Source organism: Cenococcum geophilum, assembly GCF_001692895.1.
Source record: "Cenococcum geophilum 1.58 unplaced genomic scaffold K441scaffold_116, whole genome shotgun sequence".
Lineage (NCBI taxonomy): Eukaryota > Fungi > Ascomycota > Dothideomycetes > Gloniales > Gloniaceae > Cenococcum > Cenococcum geophilum.
Window position 1 is genome coordinate 167030 of NW_027137674.1, and position 15742 is coordinate 182771.

At 33.7% G+C, this 15742-nt stretch overlaps 1 protein-coding gene across 1 annotated transcript; it reads left to right on the top strand.

Annotated features, from left to right (window-relative positions):
• Nucleotides 1-632: 632 nt before the first annotated feature.
• Nucleotides 633-1091, top strand: K441DRAFT_598232 (uncharacterized protein; the record flags this gene model as incomplete). Its single annotated transcript, XM_067645098.1, has 1 exon — nt 633-1091. One exon carries the CDS (start codon nt 633-635, stop codon nt 1089-1091), a length of 459 nt encoding a protein of 152 aa, XP_067496187.1.
• Between the last annotated feature and the right edge of the window lie 14651 nt (nt 1092-15742).

Genomic DNA, 15742 nt, shown 5'->3' on the forward strand with positions numbered 1-15742 from the left:
CGGAATACTATTTTAAGATTTAGTATTGTTAGTCACACAGGGTAACTCACCAATAACAACTACTCGAGTAGGGTTACAGTAATGTTGGTTAATAAAGCTTGTTATTAAGAATTAGGGGGTAGGTAAGGAACTTAAGGTTCCTTACCACGCTAGTGCCGCGGCGACACGTAACAACACGTAACGACCGCTTGCCTTATTCCCAACACTAGCAACTCTTCTTTTATGGTTACTATCTATATACACTTATAGATTGCTAATATATAAAGATACAAAGCTAAGGAGAAGAAGAAGAAGAAAAGGAAGGATATTAGGGTTTAATATAAAGACAAGGTGGCCGCTAAGGCGCTAGTAGTAAGCGAGCCAATAGCGATTTTCCATCCCAGGGATAGAAAATCCTAATTAATTAGCGGACGTCGGGGTCGGCAGAATATGGCAGAATTTAGTAGGTAGCACGCCCTAGGAAACTGCGTTATTAAAATAGGGTTATAGAGCTAGCAGAGCGTAACTGGATATGGCTAGCTTGAGCAAATAGGAACAACAGTTAACCAATAGGAATGCTCTTAAATTGCCTTTATCATCGCATCTGCCGGGTTATCTTAGCTATTAATCCATTAAATCCTAAACAGTTCTTAATGCTCCACGAGGACCTCCACGAGGACCTCTATGAGAACCTCCACGAGGACCTCTATGAGAACCTCCACGAGAACCTCTATAAGAACCTCTGCGAGGACCTTCACAAGGACCTCCACGAGGACCTTCACAAGGACCTCCACGAGGACCTTTACGAGGACCTCCGCGAGGACCTCCACAAGGACCTCTATAAGGACCTCCACGAGGACCTCCATAAGGACCTCTATAAAGATCTCCACGAGAACCTCCACAAGGACCTCTATAAGGACCTCCACAAGAACATCCACAAGGACCTCTATAAGGACCTCCACGAGGATCCCCACAAGGACCTCCATGAGGACCTCTATAAGGATCTCCACGAGAACCTCCACAAGTGCTTCGTGGCCGATATTAATCGTACCCTCTACCGTATTCTAATTTCTTATAAAACTTCTTCTCCTAGTCCAAATAGAGCTTTATAAGCTCTATAAGTAAAGGCTACGGTAGGAACGTAGAGCTTAATAAAACAGGGCATGGTACCTAATCTTACTATAGCAGAGTTTAAAGGTTATTGGATCGTAAAGTAAGGGGATCTTACGCTTACTCTTAAGGGGTAATAGTTAAAGTTGCAAGTTAAATTAGCGGATACTAGGGAACTAAAGACGGAGGTAGAAGCAATAGATATAGAGCTAAAGATAAAGGTGGAAGCGTCTTTAGTGGTATATTACTTAGATTCCCTCATAAGTTAAGCTTCTTTTAGTACTTAATCTCTTATAGATTCCATTATAAGCTAAGCTTCTTTTAGTGCTTAATCTCTTATAGAGTCCATTTGTGTTCTTCTTTTACGTTAATAATATACTCCTAAATATTATCTCTAATAATGCCTCCATCCATAGGGACAAAGACTCCGTTCTCCCGAAAAAAGTTACGGAAGTCTTATATAATAGTCTTCTTCACAAGAGCCTATATTTCCTTTATCCATCCTATAAAGTCCTCCTTTATGTAATACTATAGCACAGTATTATTATATTCGCTGTCTTTATAGTGTTCTATATGGTATACTAAGAATCCATTTAGGTCCTATTACTTAGCGGTTATAAAGTTAGTTATAGCTCTATCCTATATCTCCGGGTTAATATCTTTCTTATACTTCTTTGGATAGGTTAATGCTATAGTAGGTAGAATTAATAAGGTGTTATACATTAAAGGTAGGTAGGATTTTCGGTTTTATAGGATCTCGTAGGTTTGCTATCCAAAGGTAGGCAATTTAAGATGTTGTTTAACGCGTTTCGGATATTAACTTAGGACCTTAGGTTCAGTAACACTTCTAACCTAAAGTACTTAACTAAATCTTTATAAACGTGATTGTTCTATATAATAGACGCAACTTAGTATCTCCTAGTACTTAGTAATACTTTTATTACTAGTTTTCCGCAAGTCTAAGGTAGTATAGTATTGCTAGGATCCATTCCATATAAGCGTATATAGCACCCCTATACGAGACTGTCTTTTCTATTCAAAAACCTAGCTGCTCTATAGTTAACTATATATTCAACCACTAATCAGTATTAGTTATATAGGGTGACTCACCAATAACGACTACTTAAGTAGGGTTACAGTAATGTTAGTTAATAAAGCTTGTTGTTAAGAATCAGGGAGTGGGTAAGGAACTTAAGGTTCCTTACCACGCTAGTGCCGCGGCAACACGTAACGACACGTAACAACCGCTTGCCTCATTCCCGACAAGTATACTAAGGGTATAGACAACACGCGAGCCAATATATTAAGTTAAAAAACTAAACTATAGAACGAAGAAAAGCCATTAGGGGCTTTACTATAAAAAGATATAGATAGACTAATTAGATATAATTATCCAAAAATTATAGTAATATAAGAGAAACAGATCTATAAGTCGCTAGAGAGTAAATAGATATAAAAAATCTAAAACGCATAGGTAGAGAATCTAAACTTAGAGCAGTATAAAAATAGAGACGTAATATATATACTAAGGTCTATCGCAAAAGAGTTTATTAAATCATTTTATAAAGGACTAACTTAAGGACACAATAGAGCTATAGGCTTAGTATTAAGACTTTAAAAGGAATATATTATTAATAGAATCTAGAAACTAGTAAGAAAGGTTATAAAGGAATATCTAAATTACTAAAGAAATAAACTAATAAGGCATAAGCCATATAGAGGGCTATAACCTATTAAAATACTAGAGAAACTATAGGAGGTTATATTATAGGACTTTATTATTAAGTTACTAAAGTTAAGAGACTCTATTACTAGATAAGATTATAATATAATCTTAGTAATAATAGATAAGCTTATAAAGTGGGGATACTTTATAATATATATAGAAGAAATATTAGCGGAAGATATCGCTAAAATCTATATTAAGGAAGTATTTATAAGATATAGAGCACTAAGTAAGATTATATTAGATAGAGATCTAAAATTTATAGCAGTATTCTAGGAGGTATTCTTAGCGGAATAAGAAGTTAAAGTAGTAACTTTCACTATATATTATCTATAAACAGACAGTTAAACAGAAAGATAACCTTTTACCACACATGCAACCTTACCAAAAGGTAGCGCTGCACTTCAAAACTTACGCATACCCATCTTACCACCAAAAACAATCAATTTTCCAACTTTCAAGACCCAATTCCTACTGCTTAGCGAGCTATAGGCGGGTTTAATTGTCGTTTTACCCCCTTTCCCCCAACAGAAAATTCTTCTTAGGGGTAGTCCTAGCTTGTAAGCGAGGCACGGACAGGAACACCAAAACTACTACTACTACTACCACCACCAATACTAGGGGTCTAGTATTACTACTACCTTTAAACCTAATCTCCCCAGAAATCCTCTAGTAGGATTAGTAAGGAAAAAGGGTATAAGGATAGTAAAAACTAGAAAACTCCCCCTATAAGATGCCAAGGCCTACTAGGCCTAAAAAAAAACCTCCTATAGAGACAAGTGACAACAACGAGTCTATAGGCGAAACCCCTATAGAAAGAAATGATAATAGGTTTCTATTTTCATCTTCTTTTCTTTCTCCTCCTAGCTTGTCTAAGAAGGGAGAGAAAAGAGAACATCCTCAAACTTCTCCTGAAAAAGAAAACTAAAAACCTATAAAAAAGAAACCAATAGCTACTACGGATGGCACACCTAGTACACCTATATCTTTTCCTCCCCTTTCTCCAGAACAACACCTATAAAAGCTCTAAAAAGCCTAACCCAGGCATATAAAGGGCTAGAAAAAGAAGAAGAAAAAGAACAAGTTAAACAGCTAGAGGACTATACAAGGAGTATCCTAGNAGGAAAAAACCCCTTTATAAAAGGAAAAGAAAAAGAAAAGACAAAAGATGTCCTAAAAGGACTAGTCGAAGAAGTAAGAGCTCTCCGTAAGGAGGTAGCCCCTACTAAAGAAACCTACGCAGAGAGGCTAAAGAAGGACCTCCCTACTTCGTCCTCTCTACCCTCCTCGTTACTACTATTTCCTACTCCTTCTACTTCTACTAGAAGTAAGAAAAAGCAGCTACAAAAAAGAAAGCTAGTCTTAATTACAGACCAAAAGGACCAACTTTTAGATACCTTCTCTATACGAAACAAAGTCAATTAACTATTTGCATTAAAACTACAAGTAAAAAAACCTGTTTTAGCATCTATAGCTAGAACTAAGGGAAAACAAAATATCCTCCTTATGACTACGGAAGAGTATAATGCGGATTTCCTAGTTAAATATAAGGAAATCTAGCATAACTGCTTTACCTTTTAAAGAGAACAAAAACTAGAACTATGGGTTTAAATTATAGCCTATAGGGTTCCTACCCTACCTTTCCTAGGAGAAGGAGGCTCTAAGCTTCTAAAAGAAGAAATTGAGACCTTTAATCCTATAAGGTTACAAGGACTACCTAAATAGATCTTATCTAGTGTAAAAAGACACGATCTATAAACCAGATTTGGCTCTATAGTTTTTACTATAGAGAACGAAGAAAAAAGACAAGAAATCCTTAAGCAAAAAGAGATATTAATTGCAGGTACAGCTACTAAGGTAGTAAAATACCTNAAAGTCTCTCCTACTACGCAGTGTACGAGCTGCCAAAAATTTGGCCATCTAGGAGACAGGTACTCTACTAGGGCCTATAGATACTATGCAGCTGCACATTTATCTAAAGACCATTCCTGTTCTACCTGTATAATAACAAGCAGGCCTTGCCAGCATACCACCCCTCTTTGCATTAATTGTAAAGAAAAACACTTTGCTAATAGTAAAGACTACAAGACTCTTAAAGCTGCTAAACTAGTACGCGAAGAAGATTCTATAGAAGAATAAATCAGATAGGATTCTAGAAGGGGGTAACTCCTACTAGGCTCTTAAAATGATATTAGAGAGTAAAAGGACAGAAATAAATTGCAAAAGGATAGGGATAGGGGTTAGGATTTCTTATAGTTTTTCTTACCATTTTCTCATTCCCTAGTAGTTGTAGTATCTTAGTATTTTACTAGGAAACTATAAACTCCTAATTTAGAAGTTTATAAACTACTAGGACATAGCTACTAGTATATATTAAGCTGCCTAGAAAGGATTTATGTATATAGAACTATAGCGCTATAGCCTAAGGCTGCATGCGCAGTATTGTACGTAGTATAATACAATGGATAAAAATAAAAAAAACAGAAAGATTAAATTAGACACTAGAGCAGTATCTAAGGCACTATATTAATTATGTATAGAATAATTAGGTATTACTATTACTAGTTATATAGTTTATATACAATATAACACTATAAGAAGAAATAGGTACTTTACTATTTAAGGCGAATTATAAGTATAAACTAAGGACCTTACTATTACTATATTAAGTAAAGAAAATAAATAGCACAGCTAAGTAAAGAATAGAGACTTTAATAAATCTTTATACAAATCTTATAGAAATAGCTAAGGTAGTATAATAAAGAATAAAAAGATACTATAACGCTAAGAGATCTAAGGGACTAGATCTTAAGGAGGGGGATAAAGTATAACTACTATACAAAAACTTTAAAAGTTAATAACTAAGTAAGAAGTTAAACTACGTTAAACTAGGACCTTTTAAAATCACGTAAAGGATTTCACTAGTTACGTTTAAGTTAAACCTACCAGCTAAAATAAGGATCTACCCTATATAGCACATTATAATGCTAGAGCTAGTATATAGGAATGTTAAGCCACTAATTTATAAGGAAGATACGTATAGAGGGTAAGAAGAAGATAAATAGCAAGTTTTAAAGATTATTAGTTATAAGAACGTAGATAATAAAACATAGTATAAGGTAAAGTAAATAGGCTATACTAAAACTACCTAGGAGCTATTAGAAAATCTAAAGAACACTATAGAAAAGGTATAGGAGTATTAGAAGAAAATAGGTCAGGCAATATTAATAAAGAAGGATTACTAAAAAATAAGTCACCTAAGGGGGACCTAGGAAGAGCAACTGCTAAACTACTTAGAGTTGTTCCCGTTACTATAGAAAGAGAGTTAGTTCTCTTATTACTAAGTTCCTATAGACCTTATTTTATAAGTTTCTACTCCTTAAAATAAACCTTTTTACGAACTTTCTTAAGACGAATTAAATAAGTAGACGCAGCTAGACAAGAATTAAAGGCCCGTTACTAAGCGTTAGTAGCCTCCTTCTTAGCGTTACGTAAATAATAAAGCTCCGCTAAGGTAACGGACAGTTTATTATTAAGCTTTATAGCAGCAGATTAAATATAAGACCCTATAATAAATTACTTAAGGAACTTAACGACTATTAAGGATAGTAGGGTGTATATACTTAGCGTTAGAAATAGAGCGAATATCGCAAGACAAATAAATATTCGCTTTAGTGCACTCTAAATATAAAGAGGGTTACTAAGATAAAGGACTTGCTAACATAATATAAACCAACCCCTTTTTTATATAATAAGAATAAGGAGATAGTATAATTTTACTAAGTAATAATATCGCAGTAATGGTATAAGACCGACGAGCTGTAGATAAAAAAGAAGATGCTTTAGGTATTATAAGTAATAATATTAACCAAATTAATTAAATGGACATTATACCTCTAATAAACGACCTAGAGATATTTAGGATCTTTAAGGATAAAGATAGAGAGGAGGGAGATAGTATTATAGACGCTTTAAGTACAATATTACAACTACTTAAAAAGGAGTTAGAAGAAGCTAGTTGGTTAATATAAGTACGATTTAGGATAGAGCTAGTAGAACTATATAACGAGGAATAGTAAGTAGAGTTATATAATATAATCTATATAATTTATTATCTAAACGAGGTTGTCTATAACTAATTGGGTTAGTTACGTAAGCTAAGCAAGCTTAGGAAATCCACCAAATTCCACCTATAGAATAGGAAAATCAATAAGCATCAATAAAAATCAGTTACTACCCCATACTATTACAATAGCATTACATATTACCAAAAGTAATACCAACACTAATCAGTAATTACAGATTAGGAGACATACCACCTACGAAGAGAGACGAGCTTAATTAGTCCCTACTTATAGGCCTCTACCGAACCCGTTTGCTAAGGAGTATTAGTTAATATATATCTAAAGAACCAACCCCCTAATAGGCCCTTAATTCTTTATATATAGTCTTTAGGTACTTAAAGAACCAACCCCTTAATAGGCCCTCGGTTTGCGTCTATTACGCACTCTAAAAGGCGTCAGGTACTTAAGGAACTAACCCCCTAATAGGCCCTTAGTTTTATATTTATTACGCGTTTTAGAACCTAAAAATTAAAACTTAATAAGATAAAGAACCTTAGTTCGCGTCTATTACGCATTTTAAACCCTACAACCATTACACAAACTCACCCGTTATTACGAAAACCACTATAACAGATATTAGGTAATAAGTTAGAGAAGGACAAAAGAAGTAGGGCAGAGGAATTAATATAGACTCTAATGACATTAATATTACAGACATTAATAACTTTATATAGTTTAAGACCTCAGAATATAAAGTTTATAACTTTAAAGCCGATAAACTATAGGAAGCCTATAAGGATAATTTCCAGAACTTTATAGTATAAATCTTTAAAAACTGCAACCAGACATATATTAGAAAGCTTTAATTACTCCTATAAACTAACGGCGTATAGGTAAGGAAGTATAGGAACGCCACAGTTCCCAAATTACTATTTAACACCCTATAAGAATAAGAACCTATAGAGTAGACTAAGCTTAAGATTAAAGAGTACATAGCAGCCGGAGGGAAGTTCAATTTAGGACGAATTAACTACCTCCTTAAGAATAACTTCGCTAGTGCCAGTACTAGTACTAGTACTACCAAAAATCTAATCTTACGAACTACCATTAAAACCCTAACCTTAACCTCACTAACCCTATAACTATCCCATTAATATAACCTACCTCATTAAACTAGGGTTTCGGTAAGGAGTTAATAAACCTCACAAAGATATACACGGAAGATAACAAGTATAGTAAAGAAGATAATAACTTTAACTTTAAACTTACTATCTTCTATAACCTCTACAGTAGAGCTAATATACCCTAAGAAGCTAAGGTTAAAGCCTACCCTATAATGCTACGCAGCTTAGCACTTAACTATTACTATACTAACCTTAAGAACGTCACTATAACCCTCTTATTTAACTAAATCTACGACGCTATACGTAATTACTTTAAGGGACCTAAGTATAGGCGTGGTATACTAGGGCAATAGAACTTAATAACCTTAAGGTTTATAATAAGCAAAGGCGAGAATACTGGAAAATTAACCCTAGACTGCCTATAGTTGCTTATTAAAGAATTAAGACACCTTTAGCACGGTCTTAACCCAGATTTACATATAGATAAGTTTCTTTATAATAAGCTTATTAACGCCTATTAGGAGTTACTAGCGTATTAATATACCTGCTTTAAACCCTCTAATAGCTTAACTGGCCTAATTAATAACTTACAATCCTCTATTATAACATTCGAAAAGTTAAATAGTAAGAACCCCTAAGCCTACTTTACTAACCGCCGCTATTATAGATAATACCCCCGATTACCTTATAGAATATAATTATCCTTATTTAGCCGATATATATTATTAAAAAAGCGCTGCTTCATCTGTTATAAGGAAGGCTACTAGTTATCTAAATACTTAAGAGAAGAATATAACAAATTAAGGAAGAAGTTTAAGAACAGACTTAACCGCCGCTTTAATAGGCATGCTAAGTAATATATTACCAAGTATAAGGGAATAGATCACAATAATAAACTTAACTTAAAATCTACTAATGACGTAATAGAAGCCCTTATAATTAATATTAAGTTACTACTAGTATCTCTAGCTTAGGAATAGACTAAACTATTTTTTACCTCTTTCGGAACGATATAGTATAAAGGAGCCACTAATACTATAACTGACTTAGCAAACCAATTCTTTACCTATGCGATTACCGGCACTAACCTAACTACTTACTATAATAACCTAGACCCATTTACCTATGTTACTACTAGCTAATATACCTCTAATAAGTTCTATAGAGTAATAATTAACACTAGAGCTTTAAAGAGATTAATAGTAGGTTATGGACAATACCTTGTATATAGGAAGACCCATAACACCGTTATCGACACCTTAAAGGCTGGCGCCATTAACGTCCAGTTTAGCATCGGCTCTACCTCTTCTATTAGCTCCGTTATAGCCAATACACTAGTTAGTAATATTGAATTTTATATTATAAAGGCCGACATACCCTTCTTACTATGTCTTGTAGATATGGATATACTAAAGGTCTATTATAACAACCTTAAGAACGTCCTAGTTACCCTAATAAAATTAGTACCAGTGGTTCACTAATTCGGTTACCCCTTCCTATTATAGGAAAAGTTATTATAGTTATTTATAACCTACTTATTTAACTAAAACCCTTACTACCTAACCACTACTAAACTCTGCCGACTTTACCGCCGCTTTAAATATCTATTGGTAGATAAGCTATATAAGGTACTAGAATACTCTAGCCACAATAATATTAATAAGTAGGTTATTAACTACCTTACTAAGTACTGCTCCCACTGCTAGAAACACGGTAAATCCCCTAGATGGTTTAAGTTTATATTATAAGAAGACTAAGATTTTGATTTTAATTATTCTATTTTTATTAATATTATATATATTAATAGAAGCCCTATCCTTTATATAATTAATAAAGCTACCAGATTTTAAGCCGTAAGATAGCTATATAATATCTCCGCAAAACATACCTAGGACATCCTACGACTCTACTGGATAAACACCTACATTAGACCACCTAACTACATTACCCACAACGCTAGGAAGAACTTCGTAAGTAAGGAATTTCAATAGTACGCTATAGCAATAGCTATATTAACTAAGAGCGTCCTAGTAGAAGCTTACTAGTTTATTAAAATAGTAGAAAGAGCTTATTTAACTCTACGCTAAGTATACTAGATAATTATAGAGGAGCTATAGGACTTAGGAATAACTAAAGAACTGGCTTTATAAATAGCGGTAAAGGCTGCTAATAATATAGCTGGCCCAGATAGCTTAGTCCTAATACTTCTCATTTTTAGTGCCTACCCTTAAATAAGTAAACTTAACCTATTAGCACCCTCTATTATATAGTAAGCGGTAGCTATAAAGAAGACAATAAAGGAGATTATAAGGATTAGGGTAAAGAAACAAGTTAATAATACACTAAACTAATAAAACGGTCTATCTGTCACTATAATCTATAACCTCCCCCTTAACTTAGATGTACTTATATAGCGTAAAGGCAATACTAGACAAAGCGGCAGATAAACTGGCCTATTTAAGTTACTCGGAATTAACGGAGAGATATATAAGGTATAGCTCCCTAGTAGACCTACCAACTTTAGGACCATAGTAGTAAAACTATACCTATAACCTAAACTAAAAGAACTAACTAAGGAACTAACTAAGGAACTAACTAAGGAACTGGCAGCTACTATACCCCTTTAAAGATTAAAATAGATATAATAATCGCTGATAAAGTCCTAGTAAAACATTATAGATATATTAATATTTATTAACAACAGCCTAACAAAATCTAATACTATAACCTCTAAGTGTACCTTACCGTTATTTACAGAGTCTCAACGCAAAGAGATAAACGGTTTACTTAAGAAAGGCGTCTTTAAGTTTACTAATATAGTAGACGTTCTAAAAGGAGTCAGAATCTTCAACTCCTAATTTGTTAATAAGATTAAGAACGCCGGAATAGATAAGGCCTTTAAAAAGTCTAGACTGGTCATATAAGCCTATAACGACTATAGTAAAGATCTAGTTCTAACATAGTTACTAACTATTTAACGTGTTAGCTAGAGAATTATTCTAGCACTTATAGTAACCTTATAAGGAAATAAAAGAAGACCAGCCTTTTTATACCTACACGATATCTTATAAGCCTATATATAGTCTAGCACCCACCTAAACAGAGACTTCTTTATACGCCTACCACTAGAACTCGGACTAAAAGATAGATTAATTTTAAAAGTTATTAAACCACTATATAGTGTCCCAGAAGCTAGTAACTATTGGTTTAATATATACTACTACTACTACCTTAATAAGCTATGGATAAACTAGTTAATATATAACCCCTACTTATTATACACAAACAGTAATAGCTTTGGAATTATAGGATTATAGACCGATAATACACTATTTCTTACTGATAAAACCTTTACGGAGGCTAAAGAAGCTAAACTTTAGGAGGTAAAGTTCCTAGTAAAAAAGAGAGAGAAGCTTACGCTAAATACCCTAATTAAGTTTAATAGAGGCTATATTAAGCAAGAAAAAGATTTAATAGCCCTTACCTAGGAACGTTAATGCTAGAACCTAAAGCTAGTTACTATAAAGGCTATAGACCTAACTAGCTTTAGAGGGGAAGTCCGTAAGGTAGTTATACTAAAGGACTAGTACGTTACTTAAAGAGTAAGAGGAGCTTATATTGCCATAGTCTGCCAACTAGAAGCTGCCTTTAACCTCTCCTTTATAGTATAAGTTGTTAACCTAAAGGAAGAATATACAAAGCAGCTTAATAAGCGGCTATAATAGTAAATTAATAATCCCTTCTAAGGACTTCGTTTTATACGACTTAATATAAGCACTCTTAAACTAATAATATTTACGGACTTATCCTTTACTAATAACCACGACCTCTCCTCTTAGATTGGCTTTGTTATTATACTTATAGATAAGGATAATAGGGCTAATATCCTCTATTGGTTATCTATTAAGTGTAAGCAAGTTATACGAAGTGTTTTAGCATTTAAACTATATAGTATGGCTTATAGATTTAATACCGGAGCTACAATTAAAGTAACTATTAAGAAAATTCTATAACTTAAACGACTACCGCTTACCCTTTATACTAATTTAAAATTTTTATATAACTACCTAGTCAAACTTAGAATAATATAAGAGAAACGACTTATAGTTAACCTAATGTGTTTACAATAATTATATAAGAGAAGAGAAATAGTAAAGATTAAATAGATTAATGGAGGCAGTAACCCTATAGACGCTATAATAAAATTAAAGCCTTGCTAGGCGTTAAAGGACCTAATTAATACAAATATAATTAAGCTATAGGTTACCGAGTAGGTAGAGAAAAAAGACATTAAAGCAGGAATAGAGTATGCGAAGATATTAAGCCAGCCGCTAAGGCGCTAGTACTAAGCGAGCCAATAGCGATTTTCCATCCCGGGGATGGAAAATCGTAATTAGTTACTTTAACTACCTAGTAGAATTTAGTAGAATCTAAGTGGAATATGGCAGAATTTAGTAGAACTTAATAGAATTTAGTAGGAGGTGTGCTTAAGCACTATTAAAAACTAAATACTCCTAGTATCTAAATAAGGTTGTCTGTAACTAATTAGGTTAGTTATATAAGCTAAGCAAGCTTAGAAAATCCACTAAATTCCACCTATAGAATAGGAGAATTAATAAGCATCAATTAAAATCAGTTACTACCCTATACTATTGCAATAGCATTACGTATTACCGGAAGTGATACCGATATTTATATAATCTACGAGATCTATAATAGAGCGAATAGAGTAGGTAGAGTAGATAGAGCAACGACTTTCTTAGGAGTATAGTTATGTATTTAAGGACCCTTAGTCCCTATCTAGATAGTTCCTTCCTTATAGTAATTCTTAGAATATAATTAAAGTTAATCTATTAGGCAACTACTCCACCAGTTATTATTACGTTGTTAACTTTAATTTGCATTACCTATACACCTAGCCTATTAATAAGCTTATTATAGTACCTGCTATAAGGTTTCGTTATAATATTTACTCTATTTCTAACACTAAGTATATACATCCTATTACTCTTAATAGTCTTTAAGTTCCCTAAGTAATTTGTTATAGGGTCTCGTATTTAATCTACCGCTATAAAACTTAAGTCTAAGTTAGCCGCTACTTATGCTAAACTCTATTATTCTACTAAGGAGACTACTCGCGCCCTTAAGGCCTAGTGTTATTCCTTTAAGACTTAATAAGTTGCGTTTACTTAGTTAACCTATCTTAAGAAAGTATATAAGAAGGTCCGTTCTAAAGAGTAGAAACTTATAAAATAAGGTCTATAAGAACTTAGTAATAAAAGAATAGATTCTCTTCTAATAGAGAGGAAAATAACTCTAAGTAGTTTAGCAGTCGCTCCTCTTAGGTCCCCCTTAGGTAACTTATTCTTTAGTAATCCTTCTTTATTAACATTACCTAACCCTTTCTTTTTTAATACTCCTGTACCTTTCCTATAGCATTTTTTAGGTTCCCTAGTAGTTCCTAGGTAGTCTTAGTATAGCCTATCTACTTTACTTTATACTATATTTTATTATTAACATTTTTTTTTATCCATTGTATTATACTACGTACAATACTGCGCATGCAGCCTTGGGCTATGGCGCTATAGTTCTATATATATAAATCCTTTCTAGGCAGCTTAATATNTACTAGTAGCTATGTCCTAGTAGTTTATAAACCCCTAAATTAGGAGTTTATAGTTTCCTAGTAAAATACTAAGATATTACAACTACTAGGGAATGAGAAAATGGTAAGAAAAACTATAAGAAATCCTAACCCCTGTCCCTATCCTTTTGCAATTTATTTCTATCCTTTTGCTCTCTAATATCTTTTTAAGAGCCTAGTAGGAGTTGCCTCCTTCTAGAATCTTATCTATTTTATTCTTCCATAGAGTCTTCTTCGCGTACTAGTTTAGCAGCTTTAAGAGTCTCGCAGTCTTTACTATTAGCAAAGTGTTTTTCTTTACAATTAATGCAAAGAGGGGTGGTATGCTGGCAAGGCTTGCCTATTATTATACAGGTAGAACAGGAATAGTTTTTAGATAAATATACAGCTACACAGTATCTGCAGGCCCTAGTAGAGCACCTATCTCCTAGATGGCCAAATTTTTGGCAGCTCGTACACTGCGTAGTAGGAGAGACTTTGAGGTATTTTACTACCTTAGTAGCTGTACCTGCAATTAATATCTCTTTTTGCTTAAGGATTTCTTATCTTTTTTCTTCGTTCTCTATAGTAAAAACTATAGAGCCAAATCTAGTCTATAGATCGTGTCTTTTTACACTAGATAAGATCCATCTAGGTAGTCCTTATATCCTTATAGGATTAAAGGTCTCAATTTCTTTTTTTAGAAGCTTAGAGCCTCCTTCTNCTAGGAAAGGTAGGGTAGGAACCCCGTAGGCTATAATTTGAACCCATAGTTCTAGTTTTTATTCTCTTTAAAAGGTAAAGCAGTTATACCAGATTTCCTTATATTTAACTAGGAAATCCGCATTATACTCTTCCGTAGTCATAAGGAGAATATTTTATTTTCCTTTAGTTCTAGCTATAGATGCTAAAACAGGTTTTTCTACTTGCAGTTTTAATGCAAATAGTTGATTGACTTTGTTTCGTATAGAGAAGGTATCTAAAGGTTGGTCCTTTTCGTCTGTAATTAGGACTAGCTTTCTTTCTTATAGCTGCTTTTTCTTACTTCTAGTAGAAGTAGAAGGGGTAGGAAATAGTATTAATAAGGAGGGTAGAGAGGACAAAGTAGGGAGGTCCTTCTTTAGCCTCTCTGCGTAGGTTTCTTTAGTAGGGGCTACCTCCTTACGGAGAGCTCTTACTTCTTCAACTAGTCCTTTTAGGACGTCTTTTGTCTCTTCTTTTCCTTTTATAAAGGGGTTTTCTCCTACTAGAACACTACGTGTATAGTCCTCTAGCTGTTTAACTTATTCCTTTTTATCTTCTTCTTCTTCTTCTTCTAGCCCTTTATAGGCCTGAGTTAGGCTATCTAGAGCCTTTTATAGGTGTTGTTCTGGAGAAAGGGGGGAGAAAGATATACTAGGTATACCAGCCGTAAAAGTCCTCAGTTTAGTTGTCTTTTTTGTAGGTTTTTGGTTTTCTTTTTTAGTAGAAGACTAAGGATGTCCTCTTTTTTCTCCTGTCCCAAATAGGCTAGGAGAAGGAGAAGGGCCAGAAAAAGTGAATGTAAATATAGACTTATTATCACTTATTTCTATAGGTTTCTTTTTAGGCCTACTGGGCCTTGGCATTTTATGTCTTATAAAGGGGTTTTCCTAGTTTTTACTATCCTTATACCCTTTTCTCCTTACTAATCCTACTAGAAGATTTCTGGGGAGATTAGGCTAAGAGGTAGTAGAGAAACTAGCCCCTATTTTGTAGTTTTAGTATTAGTAGTAGTAGTAGTAGGTTTGGTGTTCCTGTCCGTGCCTCGCTTATAAGCTAGGGCCACCCTTAAAGAAAATTTTCTATTAGGGAAAGGGGGTAAAACGACAAATAAATCCACCTCTAGCTCGCTAGGCAGTAGGAATTAGGTCTTGAAAGTTAGAAAATCGATTGTTTTTGATGGTAAGATGGGTATGCGTAAGTTTTAGAGTGTGGCGCTACCTTTTAGTAAGGTTTCATGTGTGGTGAAGGTTTTATTATTAACATCCTTATAACTAACAATCTTTAAAACTTACTATTTATCTTCTTCCTGTCCTCTATATATATCTACTTTATAAACTAGTGGCTTAATATTTCTATATACTGGCTCTAGTAT